The sequence below is a fragment of the Dermacentor variabilis genome, chromosome 7 (genome assembly GCF_050947875.1).
Source record: "Dermacentor variabilis isolate Ectoservices chromosome 7, ASM5094787v1, whole genome shotgun sequence".
Classification (NCBI taxonomy): Eukaryota; Metazoa; Arthropoda; class Arachnida; order Ixodida; family Ixodidae; genus Dermacentor; species Dermacentor variabilis.
Genome location: NC_134574.1, coordinates 87,656,955 through 87,669,724, shown reverse-complemented (window position 1 = coordinate 87,669,724; position 12,770 = coordinate 87,656,955). Strand labels below are relative to the sequence as shown.

The following is a 12,770-nucleotide window of genomic DNA, read 5'->3' as shown; positions in this document are numbered from 1 at the left end:
GAACTGAGGCGACTGGGGTGTGGTTCAGCGGCATCCAGAACAGGCAGGTCAAGGCTGAGAGTGCTGACGGAACAATCGATGAGAGCAGAATGTGCGGAGAGGAAGTATAAGCCGAGGATGATGTCGTGGAGACAGTGGGCGATGACTGTGAATAGCACGATTGTGGAGCGATCGGCGAAGGAGACGCGGGCGGTACACATACCAATTACGGGGGCTGTTCCGCCATCGGCGACACGGACAACAGGCGTCGTGGCGGGCGTGATTATTTTCTTGAGCCGGTTACGATAGTCAGCGCTCATTACCGACAAATGCGCCCCATTGTCTATAAGAGCAGATACAGAAACACCGTCGACTTGCACGTCAAGAAGGTTCATATGAGTGCGCAACGTTAGTAGAGGATTTGGCGGCGTAGGGAGCAATGCAGCGTCACCTCGAGGTACTGCATCGTCTAGTTTTCCGGCTGGGAGCGGCGTCCGAAGGGAGTCGGCGAAAAGGAGCGACGGGGCTGGAAAGAGCGAGATTGTCGTCATTGGGGCGAAGGTGAATGAGAATAGGGTCGGTTCGGTGCAGGAGAATCAGTGGCGGCATTATCGGAGCGTGCGGCATAGGTACGAGAAGGGCCACCTGAGCGGCGAGAGTAGGCAGTATAAGCAGACCGGGTCGGGGAAGTCCAGCGACTGCGACAGTGCCGAGAAATGTGCCCGATTCGACAGCAGTGAAAACAGATGGGCTTGTCGTCAGCAGTGCGCCATGATCTTGATCTGTTTAACGACACGGTGAATGTGTAATCTGAAGCACTTACATATACATATTTTTTTGTGTGTGTGCGGCTGTGTGCAATGGCTATTCAAGAAATGGGATTATACTTGCATGACGCCAATGATCGCGGGCACTGTAGCCTATCTCGGCCGTTGTTTCTTCTACACTCCAGTTATAGTCCTCGCAGCTTCTTGGCAAACCACCATTTTAATTCTAAAAATCGTCAAACTTGGAGGAAAGGTTCGCCCAGCATTGAGTGGGAAGTGGCATGTGCTTTTTCAAAGGCTGACCCCCCCCTAGAAACGGAAAGTATGCTTGAGTATGAAGGCTGCTTTCTCTCGATTTATAGCTGGACCCCACAACAGTCCATGCTGAATATGGAGGTGTTCACGTGGATATCTTTCTAACCGGAATTTGAATCTTAGAAATGTTTAAGCACGTCAGGGTGCCTTGCCACGTGCCACCATCGACGCGTACATTCGTGGACAAATGAAAGGCGAACGGAAAACGATGAAGTGGCAGACGGCGAAATCATCAATCGAGGGTTCAATTCCACACCGCTACACGTCTCTGGTCCGCAGATATGACGTCAGATACAAAAAACCTAATAACGCGTGCTTTAATCAACCAACTACTTTCATACGTACCTATGACGTCACGCGGCCGAACACGAGGTCGCTGGTTCGATTGCCGGCCGTGGCTGCCGCATTTTCGTGGGGTCGAAATGCGAAAAACTCGTCAAGCGACGGAAGCGGGAACAACTGAACGCGATAAATTTAGCGCTGACCTGTTCATGTTTCATTTGTACCGATTTTCATGCAGTACTTTTTTTTCGGCTGTGACACAAGTGTTCGGGAACCTCATGGATCTTCAGTGAGTTTATTTACTTTATGTGGGAAATGCCATCTGCAGTGCAGTGTAGAACATGGTGGCACCAGGTGGGCTCCTTATCAATATGTGCAATCAAACCTGATTACAGTGAAATGTACCAAAGGTTCGGTCTATCAAGTAATTCGATAAGTCCGAAGACGTATACAACAAACGGTTATTACGAGAAGCTTCCCGCCGTGGCTGAAATGCTCTGTTTTCGCTATTGCGTTATGCGCCGTATTGCACACTACACTTGGTTACACCCGAACATGCTGCCGAGCATCCTGGCCCACACGATAAAGACAAGTTCGAAAAGCATATGCAAAAAAAAGAATATTTTATGCGGTCTAATATACTAGGTATGGGATGTTAAAATTTCGGTTGATCGAATGTGTTTTCTTTAAAGGAATTCATTTTGCGCAAATATGTCGCTAGTTAAGGGTCGCGTACTATGTAACCGTATGTAATCGGGTTTCAAGTGCATATGACAAATCTGCTACGTTCCTATCCATGTTTTATCTAACTCATGCCGTGGAAGCATTAACAGATCGACGTGTGCACTAGGGAAATTCGAGCAGCTTAGTAGTTCTCGCTTTCCTCTTGTGCAACTCAGGGTATATTTTACTATGAACTAAGGTAATTAGTTACCGAAAATTAATAACAAAGTTTTACAATATTGCTTTAAACGCGATATTTTCAGTGGTGAAGTTGTTAGAGCCCCTTTTGGGAAATATCCAAATAATTACTTTCCGTGAGGATAGCTGCTGTGGATTTAATTTTTTCTTGGCTGCAAATAAAGTGCGCAATATTCGAAGATGTTCCACGTGACTACGCGCTTGCGCGCAGCGACATTGCGGATCTCAAACAGGCTGCCAACGAATGTTCGAAGCAGCACGCAGACCGAACGCATGAATAGGCTCCGAAAAAAAAAAGCAAACAAACAACGATAGTCGATGGCCACCACTGACATCCTCGATACGTCGCCATCCACAGCCAGAACTACCTCGCCCGTTACGCTGTCTGTCAACAACAGCAAAAAAAAATTGAGGACCCACAGGCTTCGTCTTTAAGAGTGGGACGCGTTAGTATTCAAAGATCCCTGACTGCTTCTCACGCTTCCCGGCAGCTGCAGCTTATGTAACCGTAATGTTTACTGGGAAACGCTGGCGGTGGACCCTATGCACGCAGGCCAGCTTTGTGGTCATTTTTTTTTTTTTTTTGATGGCGTGCAAATACCCCACCCCCTCCCACCTCCGCTCCTACTAAGACAGGCTTCAAATGGCAGCTGGAGAACACTATCGCGTAAAAAGCGGTGTGTATTTGAGTTTCCGCGTAACAGAATTATCATTTCTCATATATTCACATTACAGGCCGAGGCTATCATGTCTGCAGCTTGTGTGTAAGTCGTACTTTACGATTTTTCTGGCGCATCTTACTTTGCGAAAGCCGATTAGTTCAGTAACTCGTTTGCGCTACACGGAGAGCCTGCGTGGTCGGGTATGAGTGGACCGCAATGATTATTTCTCGAGACGACGGTCGACGCTGGACGCTGGACGCCAACGTTATACTTTCTGCGAGACAGGGCTCTTAACGCTTTCGCGTTCAATTCAGGAATTTCCATGCCTTATATATCGCATATCCCCTGACTCCCGTCCCTCTATTACTTAGCGAAAGCCAATACCAATGTATTCGATTAATCTCCGCTGCTCAAGGCCTGTTCATGTCTTCGGTGTGCGTTCAGCATCGATAATTCGTTGGCAGCCTGTTTGAGGCCTCTAATGTGCATTTTCTAATCTCGAGCACTTTATTGAAGCTTAGAAAAATTACAACAGCAGCCATCATCATTTAAACCAATTATGTAACAAAGGGCTCTGGAAGTACTGTTTCGAAAATTTTGCGTTTAAAGCAATACTGCAAACATTCATTAGTTTTCTGCAAATAATTAAACTTCATAGCAAAATATACTCTGAGTTGCTGAAGAGGACAGTCAACTATACAAAGTAGGTTGCCTCTCCGCAACACCCTCATGGAACGTTTATTGCTTGGCACGAGTTTGCCGAAACGAGTTTGCTGAGTGCACAATAAATAAATAAAATAAACGGATGAATCGGGGCCTCTAGGAGTAAAGGTTTCTCGCACGTCCGCGTGCATGGCGATGCAGGAATACCGGGTCGATGCTTTTGGAAGCGCTGCCAGTAACGCTCTGCCGAAGGCCCCGGCTTGGTCGAGCCCCCTCCAACAACCCAAAGTCGGCAGTCCTAGCAAGGCGAAGTTGGACGCCGCGAGCCCGGGGATCGCGGTGGCGAACCTGAAGGGTGCTAGGCCTAAGCTCAAGCCCAAGGGCAACGTCGCCAGCCAGAAACCGGACGCCGGTGTCGCCAGAGGAAGGGCCACCGCTGTGAGACCGAAACCCACCAAAGCCGGCGGCACTGACCCTGAACCCGAGGAATTGGGTTCACCAACGTCCAGCCCGAGGCCCGCCGTCGCGAAGTCCGCCATGCCGAACTCGAAGCCAGAGCCCGTCGGAACGCCGCAGGGGACCGCGAATTTGAGCAGCGGCGCGGCAAGTCCGCGCAGCCCTGTCGCGAGTGCCAAGGACCGTGGCGTCGTCAGTCCCAGCAAGGGCGTCGTCAGTCCCAGCAAGGGCGTCATAAGTCCCAGCAAGGGCGTCATAAGTCCCAGCAAGGGCGTCATAAGTCCCAGCAAGGGCGTCATAAGTCCCAGCAAGGGCGTCATAAGTCCCAGCAAGGGCGTCATAAGTCCCAGCAAGGGCGTCATAAGTCCCAGCAAGGGCGTCATAAGTCCCAGCAAGGGCGTCGCGAGTCCAAAGACGAGGGGACCGAGCACTGCCGTTATTAGCGGGACCAGTCCTCGCACGGCTGGCTCCCTCCCGACCTCGGAGAAGCGCGGCAAGAGTAAGGCGCACGGTCGCGTGGCTACCTCGGCTGCCGCCGACGGCGTCGCAGGCGGGAAAAACGGTGAGGCGGAGGCTGTCAGCAAGCGCCATCACAGAAAGCGCAGGTCGATGGTGGCGGCGGCCCTGGCCAAGTTCCGCAAGTCCTTGAAGCCGGGTGAGTGGTCTTGAAGACCATTTTCTAGACGGAGTCCACCTCTTCGGCCTTTCTAGTTTTGTTTTGTGACGTCACAAATGCGTATTCGGTGCATGAGAACAATAAAATAGAGAAATGCCGCTGTACATTATCGAACTGTGCATATTGTAGAATGCTTGTGAGATGATAATTTATTTATTTTTCATATATTTAAGTGTGGAAATTGCGATGGCAGATTATTCGAATGCTCTTTTCACGCCCCCCAAGCAATGTAGGCAGCCTTGGAATGCACAGCCTAGAGAGGTATGGACAAGGACCTAGCCGTAGTGCGCCACAATGTGGGGACATTTCCGGAACCTTCGGAAAAGCCAATGCTCTGCGGCAACAAGCCTACATATATTGTCGGAGCAGAATCACTGGAATTGTTATTTCCCACATTAATTTTCTTTGTGGTTCCTACAGGAATTAAAGTACACACTAGGGAAAAATACACCCTCGACGGTGAATTGGATGTCGAAACCTCCTTTTGTCGCCCTTATTTTCTCTGAAGATATTGAAAATGGATACCTTCCTAGCAGAAAACCCTTACTGCACCATTTCATTAATGTCAGGGTGGTAAAAGAGTGTTTCTATGAAACATACACCTCGCACAATATAAGAGTGTTTGGGCATGAAAAGATTTCAAGAAAGTATAAAACCATAAGTGCACATTTCCCAGGTGTTTGCGCCAAAGTCATTTCTTAAACACGTCATATGGTCATGGTCGGCTATGAATGCCGACATGCTACTCCACGTATACATGGTGGCGGTGAAGTGGAAAGACACTTTTTCATGCACTTGCTACCCCTCCTTTCGCTTTTTTACGACTGACTTCGTTTACGTTGTTTCAGCTCGGTGCTGTTTTATAGGGCATCTGCCAATCGTCAGCGAGTCATAACGTGTCAGCCAACCATAGTTCTTCAGGCGCAAGTTTTCGGCTGGTGTTTCACTGGGGCCGACGCTTTATTATGCGCAGTAAGGTTGCACTATTTATTGCAGTTATCGTTTGCGATAAACATTCGCGCGTGCATGCAGAGGGGTCTTCTGCCGATAAGAGCAGAACACTCATTGTGGAATTGGCGCACCCCGGTCGTAAAGGAGAAATGCACAACTTTTTTTTCTCGTCTCTCCTTCCCGCCTTTCACACTTTACTGCTAGCTTTACTTAAATTGTTTCACCTTGGCGCCGATTTATAGACAAACTGAACCGCTTAACAGCGTGGCGTCAGCCTATTAGAGCAGCGAGAGGCGCTACTGCACCCCTAAGGTGCTGTATTGAAGTCCCCTGGTGGTGTGGGTGGTTTGGTTAGAGGTAACCCTTCTGGCTAGCAATCTGTAGGTGCACAGTTTGAATCCAGGATGCGCAGCTTTTGCTACTTTAAACGTCTCGGAAAGCACTTTGGAGTTACCTCAGAGGACGTTGTTACGAATCAATGTTACGAAGAGGAAGCCCGATGCACAAATGTGTGTACAACTATTTACATGGTGCAGGTAACTGCTAAGCGCGCAGGCTGGTGCACGTCTCAGAGCTCCAGGAGACGGTTTACCACTTCCTCTTTGTCTCCCTCTGGCGCGCACGGTCCTGCCCAAATGCACCGTAACACTATTTTAAGATTAGGTCCTAAGTGCATAAGCACCGAATCTCTGAAACTTTCCTATAAGGAACTTATATTTCTTAGGAGGTAATCATCTGCGCATTCGTGGTGGCCGGCTCTGTATGAGCGCACATAATTGTGCTCTGGAAAAATAAACCTTTCTTTGTAGTTTGCGCTTTGTGTATCGTCTTGTCCTTCTCTTTGTGGTCGTTTCGGCCTCTGCGGTATGCCACCCGAAGATTACGGACAAACAAGCCCAAATTTCCAATATCTTGGTTGGTCTGATTATGTATTTACGGCGTTCTAAATCTCACGATTTGCTTGATTGCAATTAATCTTGGTAAATTAGCGCAATTCTATGGTACCAACATTCACCAATCTAACATTTCTAATGAAACTGTAGAACCTGCATCGCTGAGACCCATTCAATTTGATTTTGTGAAAATAAATAGGGGCAGCTTCGCACTAGTGGTGCGAGGACTGGGCAAACAGCGAAGCTGATGGCCCCGCCTAGGTTATTCTTGGTTCGTGTACGTTTATGCTTGGTTATGCTTGGAGACTCGACCAAGTTTTCTGCATGGTTATGCTTCCAGCCTCGGTCAAGTTTTCTGCTTGGTGTCGTCGTTAGCCCTCCACAGAGCAACGAACACTCGGTCACTAAAGTATGTATAATGTCTTGTTCTTTTATTTTAACTATCAGTAATTTCTTTCCTCGTCGTCGTCCGATGGCACAAGTACACAGGGCAAATCTTCGTCCAGCGCGTCTTCACCTCTGTAAACCTCGACCTCGACGCGTCTGGTTGCACACGCTTTTGCTCGGTAACGCGAGCTCGTAATTCCGGATCTTCTGCAACTCGTTGACGTTTCGCCGCCGCTTCACCGGTGCGATATTCGGGATTGGACCGAAGTCATCGCATCCGTTCTCGAAAAGCACAAACTTTCGTTAAAAAATGGGAGTGCCTCAAAGTTGCCGCTTCATTGCAAGGCCTGCGGGAATGAGAATAAGCAAACATGTGAAGCAATGCTTCATTATGCAACAATCATGTTTAAAAGAAAAGATACTGTGACGCATGGACTATTGGAGGCCAACCAGACTATTGGAGGCCAACCAGATTAAGAAAAGAGGGAACGCCTGGGTCAGCACCCTGTCCCTGAACATTTACAGAAATGAAAGCGCGTTTTAGATAGGTATTAGATTTTGGTTAACCTTGTGATTCCATTGCTATACATTTTCTGTGTTCTCGCGTGTGCGCATTCACATGGTCAGTGCTCCCTCTTTTTCTTCCCTCCTCTCCCCATGGCTATATATTTAGCCGCTTTCGACCTCAATAAACAGTTGCAAGTAGTACCTTCTCATGGTCATTGTTCTTTCTCCATTAGTGTGCAGTCTCTGTGGGCCTTCATCTTTTGAAAACTATACTTAGTTCGAGATGCTTTGAAACTTCTCGGGTAACGGCGGTATAACGCTTTCTAGCAGCTGCCTATATGTGAATGGTAACGATATTCCGGGTCGCATACAGACTCTAGTTGCTGACAGTGTAGCTCTAAAGCAGCCTCCGTGCAAGATTCCCCGCTTGGAAAACCGTTGAATGAGTCACGAAAGGCTCGCAAAAGCAGACGTTTTTCATACTGAAGCTGAACAAAAAAAAGCCGTTACCGCACATTGGAAGTCACGCATTACTCAGAACGTGCAGCTCCTGGGCCAGGTCTCGTAGCCCCATGGGTTGCCCTTTTGAAGACTATGGAGTGAGGAAACAAAGTAGGAAAGAGCGTTACGTAACGCAGAGAGCCTTGGCAAGTCGCATCCTCCGTGAAGTCATTCCCTTCACGTTTTCCCTAGCAGTATCGGCGCGACAACTTAACCTTGTAAACTCATCGTATTGGCGGGGAACGTTTGGTTAATGGTATTTTTTAATTGATGCCCACTTGCTCGGCCGCACTGCCGTATAGCTTGGCCTGCAGAGTTGAAAACACTAGAACATACCGCGCATTCTGACGACCGATCTCTTATTTTGTACGTGTGGCTTCAGCCGCGTTGCGCGATGTTCTCTCCTAGTTCTTTGGATCTATCCTCCCGGCTGCACACGGTCAAATCCGGCCATATGGTCGAGTTCACAATCTTGCCATCTTCGAGTGGCTCACGGTCCAGCTGCCCCTTTTGCGATGGGCTCAGGACGCCAACATGGCAGAATTCCACAACATGGCGCAAGTTGAGCCGATTAGACATAGCTTGGCCCTTGCAGCCGCCAATGAAAGATACCAGCAAGGCCATTTGGACAAAATGACAAAATTTGAACTGATCAGAGAAAGCTTGGCAACGCCATAAGTCAACCAAAATGACAGGATTGCCAATTCGACAAGACGGCGCGATTTGAGCAAAGGAAGCTTATAGGCCCCACCAGGAGCCAAACAAAGATGACAGAATGACCTATTAGACAACATGGAGGCATTTGAAAGTGTCAGGCATAGCCAAACCCTGTTCATTCTCGTCTTACCATATGCTAGGCTCCCTGTTAGCACCCCCGCAGGGGCTTCTGCGTGAGCAGGTGTTTGATGTGTTGCGACACCACGTACCCGATCACACTAGGGTTGGACCCGCCCGCGTGTAGCCGTACGCTGCTTAGCCGTGTCTAGGGAAAAGGGGACCCTGGGGCTTGAGCCGATGCTGGGTGTTTGGACCTTCAAGGCCCCTCGCCGGAGGCAACACATCTTTTCGGCCTGTGCTTCACATAGACGGCACCTCCAGACTGACACATCTAGAGGAAATCGGCTGTCGCCTTTTCCTGTCTCTCTCTCCTCAAGTCTTCGTCTCTCTCTGTCACTTTTCGGCCTTTCCTGTCATCTTCTCTTTTCCATTTACTTCCTTTCTCTTTGGCGGCAAGGGTTAATCCAGTGTGGCTAACCTACCTTGGGTACACCATACTTGGTTATAGTGATGGGGTACGACTGGCGTCGTGCAGACTTGTATGCAAGCTCTGCCGCGTCCGTTCGTTAGGCTCCGTGGTGGGCGGTCGGCGTTGTTGCTGAATTTTTATGCCTTTTCATGGAAACTTGTTTCACCCACTTCCTGATCGCCCTCAGAAACGAGGGCCCACCGAAGATGTCTCTAAGTTTTTCAGCAACCGTACACAGACCTTTCCCGGCTTTCACGTAATCCACTCTGACAAACCTAGAAAGACGGTGAGAATGATCTCGCTCTTCGTCGTCTCGAAATATATGACGGAAAATTTCGATCCCGGTTACAAAGCATCGAAAATGGCAAGTGATGATCTCCTTCTAGAGCTCCGAGATCAGAAACAACATGAAAAACTGCCCAAACTTGTATCTTTTGGGGGTGTCCCAGTAACACTGACCCCACACCGCACTATGAATACTTCCCGCGGCGTTGTCTCCAATGCTGATCTGTTAGAATTGTCTGAAGCCGAACTTCTAGAGTGTTGGAATGATCAGAACGTGAACAGCGTCAAAATAATTAAAATGAGGCCTGACGAAAAAGAAATTGATACCAAGCACCTAATGCTGACGTTAGGCTCAAGCAACCTGCCCGACACTATCGAGACAGGGTATGTGAAAATACAAGTCAGACCGTAGATCCCAAATCCTCTAGGATGCTTTAAGTGCCAGCGATTCGACCCCAGTTGACCGAACTGCCAAGGCCCTCGGACGTGTTCGAAATGCAGTGCTAACGAACACCTCTTAATCATGTCAAAACTTTCTCCACTGTGTGAACTGCGATGGGGAGCACGCCGCGTGCTCGCGGTCATGTCCATCGTGGAAGAAAGACAAAGAAATAGCAACCCTGAAAGTAAAAGGGAATATATCGTTCAAGAAAGCACGCAGGTGGGTTTCATACCTGCCTAGGAACAGCTCTGCCGATGTGGCGCGTCAGGGGGCAGCGCCACAACGGCCCCCGGCGGCTGTCCGACCCTCACGCAGAGAGGCGGCTGTGACGCCATCCGCCCCCGCGGCTTCTGCAGCTAGTGCTGCTCCACCGCCCCAACAGAAGGGGCTATCGCCCTCCGGGCCGGTGGTCTCAAAGGGCTCCTCAACCGAGAAGAGGCCTTCACGGCAAACAAATTGCTTGCAAAAGCGCGTGTCCAGCGCCTTGCAAGATGCAATGGACACAACGACCAGCCAGACGGCGCCACCAGCGCCTAAGGAGCGGCGAGCCTCTCTCGATCGTTCCAAAAAGGACAAAGCTCGCGTCGCGGCGCCTGGGAAAGGCCCGTGAGCTAATCCTTATCTTTTAAACGCACAGCACACAACACATTTATCAAAACGGAGACACAGATACAACAGTGGAATGCCAGTGGACTCCTTCGTAACTTCGACGACATTACAGAGCTACTACACAAACACAATGCAAAGCTGCCGTGTGTTCAAGAGACACATCTGAAACCTACGAACACTAATTTTCTTCGTACATACACCATCTTCTGGAAAGACCGCGACGAGGCTAACGCCTCCGGCAGTGTAGCAATAATAGCCGACAAGTCTGTCGCTTGCCGACCCATTGCCCTTCAGACGCTCCTTGAGGCAGTATCAGTTCGGGCCACTCTTCTTAATGAATTAGTAAATGTATGTTCCATTTATATATCCCCTAACCATCATCTCGAAAAAGCCGTCCTCTACAACCTCACTGATCAGCTTCCCGAGCCTCGTGGGAGATTTTAACGCACACTACACAATGTGGGGAGACTCCCGATGAGACGCGAGAGGACGGCTTATTGAAAACTTCGTTTTAAACTCCGGTGTTTGTCTCTTCAATAAGAAGGAACCAATGTACTATAATCCTCACCATAATTCATACTCGCCAATAGACCTGTCGATCGGCTCTTCAACTATCTTCCATGATTTAGAATGGTGTGTAATTAAAATCCATCCGGAAGTGGTCACTTTCCAGTAGCTGTAAACTTAGTAATACAACATGACTTCCTTCCGCATGTACTTCGCTGGAAGCTGGCCTCAGCTGACTGGGAACCTTTTAAGGAATGCACATATTTGTCACGAGATTTTATAAATAATCTTACTATACATCATGCCATATCATATTTTACCGCCTCTATCATTGGCGCATTAGAAAAGTTCATCCGTCAAACAAAAGGTCGTTCGCGTCGAAGAGGAGTTCCTTGGTGGAATGATAACTGCAGACAAGCGCAGAAAAAGCAAAAGAAAGCATGAGACATTCTGTGCCGATACCCAACGGCAGAAGACCTTGTCCAATCGCAGGGAAGGCGCACGCAACGACAGGCTAAGAGAGAAAGCTGGGACAAGTTTCTTTCGAGAATCAATTCGTATACCCAAGAGAGAAAAGTATGGAATGAGCTCAAAAAGCTAAAAGGGCAGCAAATTAACCTGTCTCCTCTGGTGAACGACCAAGGGAACACCTTGCAGGATCAAGCAGACTTTCTTGGGGAGCACTTTGAGCGTGTGTCGAGCTCAATCCACTATTCTCAATCCTTCCTTAAACACAAACAAATAGAAGAAGGTAAACCAGTCATACGTAAATGCAGACAGAATGCACCGTATAACCGGCCTTTCAGTATTGCCGAGTTGAGAGGTGCCTTGAACGCACGCAAGCGCTCTGCGCCGGGACCTGACAGAGTCATGTATGACATAATCAAAAACTTGCACATTGACACATGGGTTACACTACTCGCACTTTTCAATACTATTTGGGCTGCGATTGTGGTCCCTGTTTTGAAGCAAGGTAAAGCCCCTTCCTCGGCGGTAAGTTATCGCCCGATAGCACTTACAAGTTGCCTGTGTAAGCTTTTTGAAAAAATGATTAATCGTTGGCTCATACATTTCCTTGAACTCAACAATATGCTCGATCCTTATCGGTGTGGCTTCAGAGAAGGACGGTCGACAACCGGTCACCTTGTGCGCATTCAAGGATATTCCTCGCTATGGAGAAGGCGTGCGACACAGCGTGGTGCTACGGGATCCTGCGAGACTTGTCGGGAATGGGCATCCGTGGAAATATGTTAAGCGCAATAGAAAGCTATTTGTCGAATCATATCTTCCGCGTGAAAATCTGCAACGAATTATACCGACCTTTTATAGAACAAACTGTTGTGGCCCAGGGAGGCGTACTCAGCTGCACTCTTTATCGTTAAGATGAACGCACTTCGTGCTTCACTACTACCGGCCAAATTTTATTCTGTCTACGCGGACGACATTCAAATAGGCTTCAAATCCTGTAACCTCGTAGTATACGAGAGACAGGTACAGCAGCGCTTGAACAAGGTGTCCCAGTGGGCAGACAAAAACGGTTTTAAGAGCAACCCCCACAAAAGCACTTGCATTCTATTTACAAGAAAGAGAGGCCTGGTTCCAGATTCTTGTGCGGAACTGCGTGGACAACAAATACCTGTCAACAAAGAGCATAAATTCTTAGGTATTATACTTGACTCTGGGCTTACTTTCAATTCACACATTAAAGAAAGATGTCGAAA

The 12,770-nt window shown here is 48.5% G+C and overlaps 1 protein-coding gene across 1 annotated transcript in view; it reads left to right on the top strand.

Moving 5' to 3' along the window:
* Positions 1–12,770, top strand: part of LOC142588732 (uncharacterized) — a 50,763-nt gene that overhangs the window by 7,103 nt on the left and 30,890 nt on the right. The window contains exon 4 of the mRNA XM_075700548.1: positions 3,791–4,700. Within this exon, the coding sequence (XP_075556663.1) occupies positions 3,791–4,700 (910 nt within the window). The remainder of the gene's footprint in view (positions 1–3,790; positions 4,701–12,770) is intronic.